Source organism: Amia ocellicauda, chromosome 2 (genome assembly GCF_036373705.1).
Source record: "Amia ocellicauda isolate fAmiCal2 chromosome 2, fAmiCal2.hap1, whole genome shotgun sequence".
NCBI classification, from domain to species: domain Eukaryota; kingdom Metazoa; phylum Chordata; class Actinopteri; order Amiiformes; family Amiidae; genus Amia; species Amia ocellicauda.
Window position 1 is genome coordinate 24,376,373 of NC_089851.1, and position 15,597 is coordinate 24,391,969.

The following is a 15,597-nucleotide window of genomic DNA, read 5'->3' on the forward strand; positions in this document are numbered from 1 at the left end:
AACTCTGTCCTTTGCTTTCTCTGGTCCATGTTCAGTGTGGTGCACACAAGGATACCAAACAGCACAGTGACTACTTTCCTCCATTGAAATAGGCTGAATGACTGATTACAAGATTGGAGACATGTATGATACTAATTAAAGAAACTAATTAGTTTGGAATATCACTATAATCCCATAATGTATTATCTTTTCTAAGAGGTACCAATAAATAGAATATCTTTGTAAAATGAGCAATAATGAATCTCTTTTCACAGCTTCTTTGCTTTATTCTATGACATACCAAAGGCATGCAAGTATACATGATGCAATAGCTTTTAATTTCATTACTTTTCAGGAGGAATGAAGCATTATTTCAATGAGCTGTAAGGGTATCAACATATTTGAGCACGTCTGTATATACACTACCATTCAAAAGTTTGGGATCATTTAGAAATATCCTTGTTTTCCATGAAAAAATACATAAAATTAGTTTGAATAGGAAATATAGCAAAATGAATAGGAAATATAGTCATTGTCAAGGTTAGAAATAATAATTGTGTCCTTCAAACTTTGCTTTCGTCAAAGAATCCTCCATTTGCAGCAATTACAGCCTTGCAGACCTTTGGCATTCTAATTGTCAATTTGTTGAGGTAATCTGAAGAGATTTCACCCCATGCTTCCTGAAGCACCTCCCACAAGTTGGATTGGCTTGATGAGCACTTCTTAAGTACCATACGGTCAAGCTTATCCTACAACAGCTCAATAGGGTTGAGATTCGGTGACTGTGCTGGCCACTCCATTATAGACAGAATACCAGCTGACTGCTTCTTCCCTAAATAGTAATTGCATAGTTTGGAGCTGTGCTTTGGGTCATTGTCCTGCTGTAGGAGGAAATTATCTCCAATCAAGCGCCGTTCACAGGGTATGGCATGGCATTGCAAGTACTATTTAATGAACTTGAGGAACTGTGAGTCATCTGTTTCTCAAACTAGACACTCTAATGTATTTGTCCTCTTGCTCAGTTGTGCACCGGGGCCTCCCACATCTCTTTCTATTCTGGTTAGAGCCAGTTTGCGCTGTGCTGTGAAGGGAGTAGTACACAGCGTTGTACGAGATCTTCAGTTTCTTGGTAGTTTCTCACATGAAATAGCCTTCATTTCTCAGAACAAGAACAGACTGACAAGTTTCTGGCCATTTTGATCCTGTAATAGAACCCACAAGTGCTGATGCTCCAAATACTCAACTAGTCTAAAGAAGGCCAGTTTTATTTTTTCTTTAATGAGCACAACAGTTTTCAGCTGTGCTAACATGATTGCAAAAGGGTTTTCTAATGATCAATTAGCCTTTTAAAATGATAAACTTGGATTAGCAAACACAACGTGCCATTGGAACACAGGACTGATGGTCACTGATAATGGGCCTCTGTACGCCTATGCAGATATTCCTTTACAAATCAGCTGTTTCCAGCTACAATAGTAATTTACAACATTAACAATGTCTACACTGTATTTCTGATCAATTTGATGTTATTTTAATGGATAAAACATTTGCTTTTCTTTCGAAAACAAGGACATTTCTAAGTCACCCCAAACGTTTGAACGGTAGTGTGTGTGTGTATATATATATATATATATATACACTCACCTAAAGGATTATTAGGAACACCTGTTCAATTTCTCATTAATGCAATTATCTAACCAACCAATCACATGGCAGTTGCTTCAATGCATTTAGGGGTGTGGTCCTGGTCAATACAATCTCCTGAACTCCAAACTGAATGTCTGAATGGGAAAGAAAGGTGATTTTAGCAATTTTGAGCGTGGCATGGTTGTTGGTGCCAGACGGGCCGGTCTGAGTATTTCACAATCTGCTCACTTACTGGGATTTTTACGCACAACCATTTCTAGGGTTTACAAAGAATGGTGTGAAAAGGGAAAAACATCCAGTATGCGGCAGTCCTGTGGGCGAAAATGCCTTGTTGATGCTAGAGGTCAGAGGAGAATGGGCCGACTGATTCAAGCTGATAGAAGAGCAACTTTGACTGAAATAACCACTCGTTACAACCGAGGTATGCAGCAAAGCATTTGTGAAGCCACAACACGTACAACCTTGAGGCGGATGGGCTACAACAGCAGAAGACCCCACCGGGTACCACTCATCTCCACTACAAATAGGAAAAAGAGGCTACAATTTGCACAAGCTCACCAAAACTGGACAGTTGAAGACTGGAAAAATGTTGCCTGGTCTGATGAGTCTCGATTTCTGTTGAGACATTCAGATGGTAGAGTCAGAATTTGGCGTAAACAGAATGAGAACATGGATCCATCATGCCTTGTTACCACTGTGCAGGCTGGTGGTGGTGGTGTAATGGTGTGGGGGATGTTTTCTTGGCACACTTTAGGCCCCTTAGTGCCAATTGGGCATCGTTTAAATGCCACGGCCTACCTGAGCATTGTTTCTGACCATGTCCATCACTTTATGACCACCATGTACCCATCCTCTGATGGCTACTTCCAGCAGGATAATGCACCATGTCACAAAGGTCGAATCATTTCAAATTGGTTTCTTGAACATGACAATGAGTTCACTGTACTAAACTGGCCCCCACAGTCACCAGATCTCAACCCAATAGAGCATCTTTGGGATGTGGTGGAACGGGAGCTTCGTGCCCTGGATGTGCATCCCACAAATCTCCATCAACTGCAAGATGCTATCTTATCAATATGGGCCAACATTTCTAAAGAATGCTTTCAGCACCTTGTTGAATCAATGCCACGTAGAATTAAGGCAGTTCTGAAGGCGAAAGGGGGTCAAACACAGTATTAGTATGGTGTTCCTAATAATCCTTTAGGTGAGTGTATATATATATATATATATATATATACAGCTCTGGAAAAAAATCAGTTTCTCTGGTTTTACTATTTATAGGTATGTGTTTGGGTAAAATAACATTTTTGTTTTATTCTATAAACATTTCAGACAACATTTCTCCCAAATTCCAAATAATAATATTGTCATTTAGAGCATTTATTTGCAGAAAATTACAAAAAAGATGCAGTGTTGTCAGACCTCAAATAATGCAAAGAAACACAATACTGATGTTTTAACTTAGGAAGAGTTCAGAAATCAATATTTGGTGGAATAACTCTGATTTTCAATCACAGCTTTCATGTGTCTTGGAATGCTCTCCACCAGTCTTTCACATTGAGGGTGACTTTATGCCACTCCTGGCACAAAAATTCAAGCAGCTCAGCTTTATTTCATGGCTTGTGACCATCCATCTTCCTCTTGATCAAATTCCAGAGGCTTTCAATGGGGTTCAGGTCTGAAGATTGGGCTGGCCATGACAGGGTCTTGATCTGGTGGTCCTTCACCCAAACCTTGATTGACCTGGCTGTGTGGCATGGAGCATTGTCCTGCTGGATAAAAACAATCCTCAGAGTTGGGGAACATTGTCAGAGCAGAAGGAAGCTAGTTTTCTTCCAGGACAACCTTGTACGTGGCTTGATTCATGTGTCCTTCACAAAGACATCTGCCCGATTCCAACCTTGCTGAAGCACCCCCAGATCACCACCGATCCTCCACCAAATTTCACAGTGGGTGCGAGACACTGTGGCTTGTAGGCCTCTCCAGGTCTCCGTCTAACCATTATACGACCAGGTGTTGGGCAAAGCTGAAAATTTGACTCATCAGAGAAGATGACCTTTACGGTCTAATCCTTATGGTCTTTTGCAAACATTTTGCTCTAAATGGCTCTTCTTTGCTTATCATTGGTGAAGGTCTTTTTCCTAGCTTTGCACGACTTCAGCCCTGCCCCTAGGAGTCTGTTTCGAACCGTCCTCGCCGTGCACTTCACCCCTGCTGCCGTTTGCCGTTCTTTTTGTAGGTCACTTGATGTCATCCTATGGTTGTTGAGTGACATTCGAATGAGTTGCCGGTCATCCCGGTCAGCAATGTCTGCTGCTTGACCTTGTTCTTATGTACCACCGTCTTTGAAATTTTAAGTATTAGAAGCAACCCGACACTCACTGTATCCCTCTGCCAGTAAAGCTAGAACTGAACCCTTCTTTTCCCTCTCTCAAAACTTTCCTTCTCAACTCTTTTGGTATGGTCAATAGTTATTTTTTGATTCCAATTACTTTTGAGGTACTACTAGCACTGTTTTTGCCATCCAGCTGGTCCTATTGCAAAAGGATAGTGATGACCACAGCAGTGGTTTTTATACTTTTCCTTGTTTAATAAGATTTGGTTCAGGTGATGACTTAATCAGTAGCTCATTCAGTAGAATGAGGTGTGCCTGTGTGCAATTCAACAGACACTGAAATGGAATGGCTGCCATACATGTAGAGATGCTAATATAAGAAAAAATTGCAGTGGTCTCTTAGTTTTTTCCAGAGCTGTATATACACTGATCAGCCATAACATTATGACCGCTGACAGGTGAAGTGAATAACACTGATAATCTCGTCATCATGGCACCTGTCAGTGGGTGGGATATATTAGGCAGAAAGTGAACATTTTGTCCTCAAAGTTGATGTGTTAGAAGCAGGAAAAATGGGCAAGCGTAAGGATCTGAGCGACTATGACAAGGACCAAATTGTGATGGCTAGACGACTGGGTCAGAGCATCTCCAAAACTGCAGCTCTTGTGGGATGTTCCCGGTCTGTAGTGGTCAGTACCTATCAAAAGTGGTCCAAGGAAGGAAAAGCAGTGAACCGGCGACAGGGCCATGGGCGGCCAAGGCTCATTGATGCATCTGGGGAGTGAAAAGGTTAATGCTGGTTCTGATAGAAAGGTGTCAGAACACACAGTGCATCGCAGTTTGTTGCGTATGGGGCTGCGTAGCCGCAGACCAGTCAGGGTGCCCATGCTGACCCCTGTCCACTGCCGAAAGTGCCTACAATGGGCACATGAGCATCAGAACTGGACCATGGAGCAATGGAAGAAGGTGGCCTGGTCTGATGAATCACGAGTTCAAGGTGTTGACTTGGCCTCCAAATTCCCCAAATCTCAATCCAATCGAGCATCTTTGGGATGTGCTGGACAAACAAGTCTGATCCATGGAGGCCCCACCTCGCAACTTACAGGACTTAAAGGATCTGCTGCGAACGTCTTGGTGCCAGATACCACAGCACACCTTGAGGTCTAGTGGAGTCCATGCCTCGACAGGTCAGGGCTTTTTTTGCGGCAAAAGGGGGACCTACACAATATTAGGCAGGTGGTCATAATGTTATGGCTGATCGGTGTATATATAAATATATACACACACATATATACTACCGGTCAAAAGTTTTAGAACACCTCCATTTGACCAGTTTTTATTGAAATTTACGCAGTGGAATCGTTTTAACCCCTTAAGCTGACAAACCCCTCTGATACCCTTTTTATACCGCCCCCCCCTCCACATTCTGAAATGGGGGGGTGGGGGATACTTGGTCTGAGTAGGAATACAAAATCTCAGGACACATTGACAATTATGACATATTCTGGAACCAGACAGTCCACGTTTTGGTAGAAGCAACACACACCCGTAGAGAGCTCAAAATGTCAAGATGGAAAACTCTGTTTACAGTGTACTAATACACAATGACTTTACATAATTGGATCTGAACTTCTCTGTGTTTGATAGAACATAAAATATATAATATACAATTAATCGTTAGGTTGTTCTGAACAAAACAATGAGAACAATGAACCCTCTGAATGAAAACCCCCTCCCCCCTGAGCACACTGCACGTTTATCCCCCAGGCACTAAATGACAGCAGGAGACATGGAAACTGTAAATCAGATGTGTATGAGAATGAAACGCGCTGGTAGCCAAAAGAATAAGCTTTCAAACGATGTGCGCATTGTAGGAATACAGTGTAACTTCTATGCACAGGAGCTGCGCATAACACTGCCAAATAATGCTTAAGAGGGTGTAGTAACAGTAAAAAACTCTAAAATGTACATTATAATTCAGCTTCTGGTAACCTAAACATTTTTTACCTTTGTACCATTTCAGGTTGTTCACTGGACTTAACTGCTTAAATTTAAATAAAAACTGGAAAAATGGGGGTGTTCTAAAATGGTAGTTTATATTCTACAGATTTTAGCAACCCTATACTGTATTCCAGTATAGCTATTAATATCGCAGTATATCACTTTTTCGTACCACAATTTACATTCATAATTATTCAAGTTAAGCTTAAGGTGTCTATAAGGGGTTTTATTTGCAATTCTTTCATAAACATGAACAGAAGAACACTTACTGGAGCTCACACTGTATTGATCTTTCAAGCATCAGTATCCTTTTCCCAGTGTGGTCACTGAATAGTATGAAAGTTCAATAAACAGATCAGCTGCTCATCCAGTTTTCACTAAAGCAATTTGTAATATGGATTTATTTTCACTACATACAATGCCAGTTGCAGTTTATACTATTTAAAAGCTTTGATTGTATAACTTTATGCTTATCTTTTTAAACAATGAATATCACATGATTAATTTGTAAATGGAATACATATATGTTTTCTTCTACTGATCATATATATATATATATATATATATATATATATATATATGTTTGTAAATGCTTCGTATAAGATGGGAAGTAGACTAATGGGCCTTGATTTCTTCAGATCTTCTATATCTTTCTTGTGAAGGAGAATAACGATTGCATTGTTCCACTTTGTGAAACTTTTTGCCAGAATCATCTCTGTTTCTTCTCCAGCTTCTTTTAAGATGTTCAATTACCATGGTGTCACTTGATATTTTATCACATAACTGAGATGCATCCAAAGTACACTAAATCGGTTATTCAGTTCTAATGTGTACTCCACTTGATTATTTCTGAGGTTCACGATTGCTCTTATCTTTTGTAACTCACTCTGGATATGGGTGTCTGCCAATAAATAAATAAATAAATAATAATGATGTCAATTGGCTTGTTTGGTTTCTTCAATCATTTTCTTCTTTCTAATTAGCCATTGAGATGAATTCTGCACCAAACCATTCTGTGGTCGCTTCCAGTATTGAGCCTGTGTAGGACTGTGCAGTTTACAGTTTGTTAAGATGTAATCTATTTCACTCTACCTCTCCAGGTCCATTCTCTTGTTGGCTTGTGATTTAGCATTTTCTGCAAATTCCTCTAATCTATCACCTCTTTCTTTCCTGTTTCTGTACCCATTTATACCTATTGAGGACTCATCATGTTGTTGTTTTCCCAATTCTTGCATTGAAGTCTCCCATGATGATTGTAACTTGAGCTCTTCCTTTTTCATGTAGTCGTCCCATTTCTTCATAAAACCCTTCTATTTCCTCATCAGAGTGGCTTGCTGTAGGTGTAGAGGCTTGGACAATATGAAGTTCAAATCTCTTTGTAAGCTGGATAACTATCCTTGCTGCTCTGTCAGAAATGCTGTAACATTCGATAAAAACACACCTTTTTTTGAGCCATGATAACATACAATATCCATTCTTCAGTTTGATTAGTTATTTTCCTTTTCTTCTAATTTCACAAAGTCCTGTTATTTACTTTTTAATTTTACAGAGTTCGTCTTCAAATTCTTGAACTTTTGCTTCACTAGAGAGAGTTGTGCACTATGGCAGCCTGTCCATACCTGGTGATAGTTAGCACCTTCTGCTTTCATGCTCCCCTGACCGCTGCCTTGGTCAGTGGCAATCCAGCCACTAGATACTGAGGGCCGTTTATTTAGTTTCAACATCATGGGGATGTGTTAGCCATAACTCACCACGTTGGCCAGACTTGTTGTTTTTCACCTTGTACATCCATCCATTTTTGTTCACCACTCCAAGGTAGAGTGTATTGAAGTCAGTTTATTAACTGAAAATTGTTGATGAGAAACAGTGAAGCTGACTGGTATCAATAAAGGCCCTGTCTCATAATCATGTATATTTGTCTCAGATTTCATTTTAAAACCTAGTTCGTTTCAGGACCTTATGAAAAATAAAGGAAAAGTGAGGATGTTGCATTATTCAGCACTTCAAGTTTCCAAGTTAAAAATAATTTAAATGATTTCAAAAGAACTTGTGCAAGACCTGGATTAATTAGCTCTCCTATTGTAGTAGTGAACCTGGCTAAAGCTATCCAATCTGATTCCCAAGTGTATAACACAATGAAATATTACATGCTGGAATTAGACTAAAGATACCTTTTCCATATTTAGTCCTTTAATGTAAGAACAAGATAATCCAGCCCCTCTATAAAATATTCTCTACTAATCATGCTTTTTTGACATTTTAAACCCTTAAGTTATTTTGTCACAGGAAAAAAAAAGTTGTGTATAGTGCTTGTGTAAGACACATAAATATATTAATACTAATACATTAATTCTTACCTACATTAAATAAATATGTTTCTTTCATTGTATGCAAGAAGAGGTTATGCTGAGCTTCATGAATTACTAACATACTGCTTCTGCCATGTAGAAGTAGAATATCAAAAATCCAAAGTAGTAATTATGCCTGACTGACATTAATGTGTTTCAAGTTAATGTGCATCGCTCACACTGGTATATTAAGTGGCTAAAACATCTCTGGGACACCTTTTCTTTGTACCTGCTGTTTGAGGGTCTTTGCTTGTTCCCTGGATCCTGTGAGCTCCATGTCCATCCTTTGACATTCCTGCTGGTATTTCACAGCCTCCTGAAGGGCCTGTTGGTGTGACTGCTTCACAGCACTCAGATCATTCTTTAACTTTTCAACCATTTGCCTGTTAAATAATAATAATAATAATAATAATAATAATAATAATGATAAACACTCATATACACAAATATGTATTTAATATAGGTTTACAATAATTTATATTCATTTTGAAACACAAATACTATATATTATTATGTAGAATTGTTTGCAAAATTGACAATGCAAATATTTTTTTTCTTGTTAGGCTTGTTTATACATTTTTTTTAAGCAAATAAGCTAATGCCCAGTTTCCCAAACCCATGCTGAAAAGTGTAACAAAACTAAAAAAACACAACAGACAGAAAAACAAATGCATTATATAATATGAAATTATAGATATATATATAATATAGATAAAACGCAATGTCACGTCTAAATCTTGAGAGACACTGTACAGTCCCAAATAGAACTGCATGACATCAGTTAAATGTGTGCAATGAAAATAATTCACTTGAAGGATTTTTATCAAGAAAATGGGCTTCACTGACTAAGGTTTTAGTTCAGTAAAACTAATATTTTAATGCAAGAAAAATGATTATAACAGCTATTTAGTGGGCAACAAATGAGACAATGCTATTCAAGATCATAAGAAAGTCGGAAGTTGAAGTTTAAGAATTGAGATTTATAGCAATTACAAAAGAAAGGGCTACTGTGTGTATATACATTTTCTTGTGTTTTTATATATATATATATATATATATATATATATATCCCATATAAAATGTAATTAAACAAAACAAACCAAAGACAATTAAATAATTAAAATGAATGATAATATTGATTTTGTAATAATAATAATATAAAGACTAAAAATGGCTTAAGAGATGCACTGCCTTTTTATCTTATTTGGGGAGAATTTAAATAACTTATCAGAGGACATTCTAATCCCTGGGCACAAAAGACAAAAGCCAGAAAGAAAAAAAGAACAATCATGCAAAGTCCTGGAAATATGGCCTTAAAAGTTAATCAATAAAGTGTCTATTTCTAGTCAAGCACAATGGGACCTGGCTGCGGTTTCAAACGATCAATGCTACAAATTATTACAATTTCTACATCCCCCACTGGACATTCTGGGGAAGAAAAAGTGTGGTGGGCTTTTCAGGCAACACTTTCAATGCCATATGCTTTATCAAAACTGAAAGATAAACCTATTTCTTTCTGGTGTTCCTGTCAGCTGACACCACTTCAGCAGTATTCACCACAAATTAAAGTAACAAATAATCTACTTGTAAGGAAATGCAATAGACTGTATTTCATGTAATTATCTCTTTTAACAAAATGGAAAAAATACTACGTTTTTGGGCAACTATAATTGAAATAAATCAAATAAACGAGTAAGACACAAAGGCGATTTCCCCAGTTCTGTGTTCTATGGTCACAGCATGGCAAAAACAAGTGTCTGTTGGCCTGGTTTACATTTCAACAGGAACATCCCTCTGCCAAAAAGACTTTTAGTAACAGTTACAGACTGCAGCACATCAGGCAGTCTTCACAGTTAACATCTTGCCAAGTAACAACTATTAGTAGTTGTAGAGGGAAATGTGTGCACATGTATTGGGTGGGGGGTGGAGATCCTCCTCCACAAGCTTTTTTTTTTTTTTTTATCATGTGGTGTTCACAATTAACACTACCGAAGCCATTCAGAAAATAGCTGCTTTACGGTCAATTGATTAAAGAGGTAAAGAAATAAAAGCCTACAAATGTAAATTATCAAATTTTAATTCACTGACATCTTATACGGTTATGTAATCGTTTTAAAGTTGCTATAGATACACACTAGCTTTTTTTTTTTTTTTACTGTTAAACAGAATGGCTTGTGACATCTGTGGAGTGGAGATATGCCTCAGCACAGAGCATATTCATCAAAATATCAAGATCAACTTACCCAAATAAGCAATCAAATAATGAATCATAAAAACAGAAAGCTTATTGCCACAGCACTCGAAGATAGCCTGGCTTCCCGATTGCATTTCAATTTTGTTTTTGAAACTGACTACTGTTCTCGATATTTTGACATTGCTTCCACTTGAATCAGACGTAAATGTGACCTTTTCCTGAGGTTGCTACCATACTGCATGCCCATCTATCTATTATAAAATGATAAGGTAGTGAAGGTGGGAAGCAAAACAATGACAACTAAAAAATAATCTAAATAACGTTACAACCTGTACATTTATAGGGCTGTAATTATTGTTATTATTTTAAATGCAAGTACTTCAAAATGTCCTTTGTAGAAATAATAGATTCTAGAATCAAGAACAATTAAATATGTATTATTCAACAACAAAATGTAAACAACTAAGTGGCTAACACTGATATTAATCTTCATTTCAGTAATAATCTTGTATTATATCCAATTGATTTTGTAAAGTATAACACTCAACTACAAAAAGAGTGAACAAATAAATAGATAAACAAATGTGTATAGCAGCAGTGTCAAAAGAACCACAGGTACATAAGAAAACATCTACTGCACAGGCAAGCTCTGTCCTCGGAGTTTCTTACTTGTGCTCAGTAACTTCATCCTCCGCAGCCGAAACCCGCTCTTTCATGGTCTTTAGCTCAGTCTGAAACTTTCGACACATCTGCTCCTGGCGAACAGTTTCTGCTACTCTCTCAGTTAGCTGTTCTTGTGTTGCTTTTAAGCTGGATTCCTTTAAAAGAAACTTCTCATCCCGACTGGCAAGCTCTTGGGCTAAAAGATTTACCATTGAAGTAAGGAGAAGAAAAGGTGTCATAATGTCAAAAAAGGAGGAAAATAGTACTATTTAAGCAACTTTAAGAAGATTAAGCAGTTCATCCAATCTTATAGTAAACAGGCCAATGCTTTAAATTTTCAAATGCACAAGAAAACATCAAAGGTTAAAGCATATAATTTTTGCAGCCCATTTTGCAGGTCCCCAATTCAAGATTAATATATTTTTTACATCCTTTTCTAAATATAATTTAGTTTGACACCACTTATTTAAAGTAAAGGTGCAACCATCTATACCTATGTATTTATGTATTTACCATTTGCATACAGATCTGTAATGCTAAATGCTAAATGAAAGCATCCTTTTCTTGAAGCATCAGCATGGGCAAAAATATTAACAATAGAAACAATCATATTAATAATAAAATAATACATTTGAAAAATACAGAAACAAAGAGAGGGTATAATTATACTATATTATTATTGCAGGAGGGATTTGAAACCAAACACACAGAACTACTTACATTGTACACAACAACAAAAACATGAAGGATTAATAATAATAATCATAGTGCTACTACTACCAATAATAATAATACTCATAATCAGAAGAAGACAAATAATTATAATACATGATTTACAACAACTAAATTAATGCATCTTATTTGAGGATAAAAACCAAAACAACAAAAGGGTAAATTAGCTGTTACGAAAGAAAATGGTTAACATTGTAAACTGAGAAAATCATTGGAAAAGAATCTGAAAAATCTATTGTTTTTCATGTCTTCAAATGGATGTTTCATTTATATGTATTTTTCCACAATGGCCATGTGTATGTTGTTCACCAATAGATGGCACTCTTTACTTTGAGCACACTCCTTCAGAAATAGGTTTCATTTCATTCAAGCAAAACATTTTTGTATTATTATTATTATTTTACATGAAATAAAATCCCCTTGTTCTGCGCTTAGTACACTAAGCATATAGTGTGTATATAAAAGATATGCCTTTGGCATTCATGTTAAGGAAACCCTGCATTTGTATTGGTTTGATTTCAAGTGAGGGACAAATTGTTATGCAGGATACATTAAAGAATAGTCCTGTCCTGTCCTCTTCACTTCACAGTAAAAAGCCATTTCCTTCTACATAACTATTTCTGTCACTTAAATGTTCCAATTAATTCAATGTTCCTCACTCACCTAGCTTTAGTTTATTTTTGAACAGTGAGTGTAACTTGGCAAAAGTTCCAAGTTTAGGGTATTGTTAGAATATTCTTACTATTTGGGATGCGGGTGGAAATAATAATAATTAAAAAAAAAGAATAGTAACATTCAGGGAAAAGCCATTATTAATTAATGGCTTATCTATTTAAAATTGAGCCGTAGGAAATATCACAGACAACCTGAATCACTCAATTTTTAACAAAGTGCAAACATGATTTTGCAGCTCATCTAAGAATTGGATAACTGAACCTCAAGCAAGAATTGTGTTACAGATCTGAATAATCAATTAAAACATGTTGAAATCAAAACCATGGCACATATTTATATTCCAAAATGCAATTCTCAAAATAAACCTTCAGCAATGATAGAGTACAGGAAGACAGCAGCAGCGTGTCAGTGTGCACAGATCTATACATATAGAAACAGTAAATGAGAGCCACAGAATGCACAGCCTATGTGCAGGTAACAGTAGGACTGCAATAAAGGAAATACAACAAATACAACAAATAAAATGTACACAACTGTATAAATTAATAAATCACGTAGGGTTAAAAAACAAACCAAAAAATGTTGCATTCCTCCCTCTGTGCAGTCTAAGAAAGAGAATTGCATCCTTAGCAAGCACACCTGAAAAAACCTGTCTAAGAGTGGACCGTGAATGTGTTCAGCTTGAGAATATTTTGGAGACACCACACCAATTCTTCCACCTTCAAGAACACTTCACAGGATGCAGCCTTATAGGTGCCATCAGATCAACTTCAGAGCATGCTAACACTGTCCAGGGGGCTTTTAAATTCAATCTGTCTGTAGGTATCAGTATATGCAAGCAAACGGGGGTTAAAAATTGCATCAAATAAAGTTTACCTTTGCCTTGGATTTGAGCCTGAGCTGATTCCAAGCCAGAGGCACTAGCAGCTGATGCTTTATTTACAATCCCTTTGGCAGACTTACAACTGCCCCAGGCTATAACACAGTGTACCTAATGTTCAAACTGGCAGGTAATCTTATGTCAAACATACTCCTTTGATATAAAGTGATCAATAGATTCTTGTAAAGAAGTAATTTCTCTGATGTTTTTACCTAGATTTTTTTATTTTACAGGTGATTCACACAAAAGCCCTGTTGTATGATTTCGAACAATAAATAGAAAGCTATAATCATGTGTTTAGATGTTTCCGGTGCACAACGATTTTGGATCAATACCCCATGTAATACAATTATCTGCAATGATCTGGTTGTATTGAAAAAGAGTTTGCAGTAGACCTCTGGGGGGTTTGAAAGAGAAACACATACCCGGTAATAGTAGGAACTCTACAATTAACATTTCAAAATTAATGTTGACATTATATTCCAAACACCACTTTCTCAGATGATTTAAGATAAAGCTTGAAAACCCCCCTAATGTATGTGATAGAAAAAAAAAAAAATCTAGGTAGACTAAGGTAAATAATGTTGGCTCTAAATAGACCTTTGAAAAATTACCAGGCTGCAATTAACATACATTAAAATATGTAATTGTAGTAAATAGCAATTATAAATATTATATATAGTTATTATAGTCGTTATGTATATTACATATTTAGTAATACAAATGTAAAATAAAGAAAATACAATAATCATACATACATACATAAATAGTATATTCAAATTATAAACTTAAAATATCATGTACAGTATTTTATGTGGATATACAGAACTTTCCAGATTCATAAAGTATTAGCTGTATATATAATTTTATTAAATGTATATTATGAACATTTTAATGCTTATATTTATATACTGTTTATGAATACCAGAATTCCAAATTGTGTCTCAATAGTGATCGCAATTGGCCTGAAATGGGCTATTTCTTTACATTTAAAAATAGGTTCAAACCAGTAGTTCTATAAAGCCTGCTGTTATTTCTGCACAGACAGTCTGAGGACTGGTAAAATATCTGATCTCCATCGTTTACATATTTATTGTAGAACATGCATCATATGAAGTCTTTTTAATGGTTTGCTTTCATCACCCATGACATCAACTAACTATTTTTCACCTTTTAGGTATTGGTAACATTTGCATTTAAACATTTTACTGTAGGAATTATGTACTTAGGATACTCCAATTAGAAAGCAATGCATCATTTCCAGCAGACTCTTACTTCTTTATGCCTAGTAAAGCTGATGCAGAGAGAGGTTTCATAAATCATGTTGTCATGGCCACCCAATCAGAGGACTGTGTTTTCTGCAGGAATGGGCATATATTCATGTATATAGTTGTATTCCAATTGACAATACATTAATGTGCTCGCATATTCTACAGCTAGGTTAAACTTAATGTTGCAAAGAAATGCTGATGAAATGGCCAGGATACTTTGACATTAATAATCGTTATGGTTTCTGGACGAGTCTATTTTGTGCAATTAGAATCCTTTAGTGGAAAAACAAAAATATGTATAAAACAAAATAAGTACAGAACTTTTTCTTCCTTGCTTGTTTAGATTTTTATTTTGGTTTTAAGGTGTACTAGCATCTCTGAATGTATATATACATATATATGCTCACACGCACACGCACACACACGCACATCAAATTACACATGAAAAGTATTATTTTAATAATAATCATTGCAGTAAAGGTACATTTGACAAATGTTTCAAGGTTTAAAACACAGAAACAATTACTTATTTTCTGCTTTCCTATAATGTAGTACTATTGTACAACAAGGCACAATAAGCCTTCTTATACTAATTTAAACATTCACTATATATGGCGAGATAATAGATTGATTATGTATTTATTAATTTATAGTTATAGGAAGGGTTCTCCAAGATCCATTTTTCATTTTATAAAAGCAGAAAAGGTGTTCAAATGGTACAATGCTGATATCAAATATATTTCCACATACCAGGTAGACTGCACATAATGCCTACTTGACCTGAGACACCATATAACTTTCATATATATGATAAAGTATCAATATAGTATATAGATATGTATGTGCGTGTGTGTGGAGAGATATATAAATAA

The 15,597-nt window shown here is 36.2% G+C and overlaps 1 protein-coding gene across 3 annotated transcripts in view; it reads right to left on the bottom strand.

Moving 5' to 3' along the window:
* LOC136767682 (polyamine-modulated factor 1-binding protein 1) overlaps positions 1-15,597 on the bottom strand; it is a 115,414-nt gene that overhangs the window by 67,326 nt on the left and 32,491 nt on the right. For all 3 annotated transcript variants that reach the window (XM_066721647.1, XM_066721640.1, XM_066721631.1), the window contains exons 14-15: positions 11,174-11,363; positions 8,540-8,693 (exon numbers count right to left, since the gene is read on the bottom strand). In XM_066721647.1, the coding sequence (XP_066577744.1) occupies positions 8,540-8,693; positions 11,174-11,363 (344 nt within the window). The remainder of the gene's footprint in view (positions 1-8,539; positions 8,694-11,173; positions 11,364-15,597) is intronic.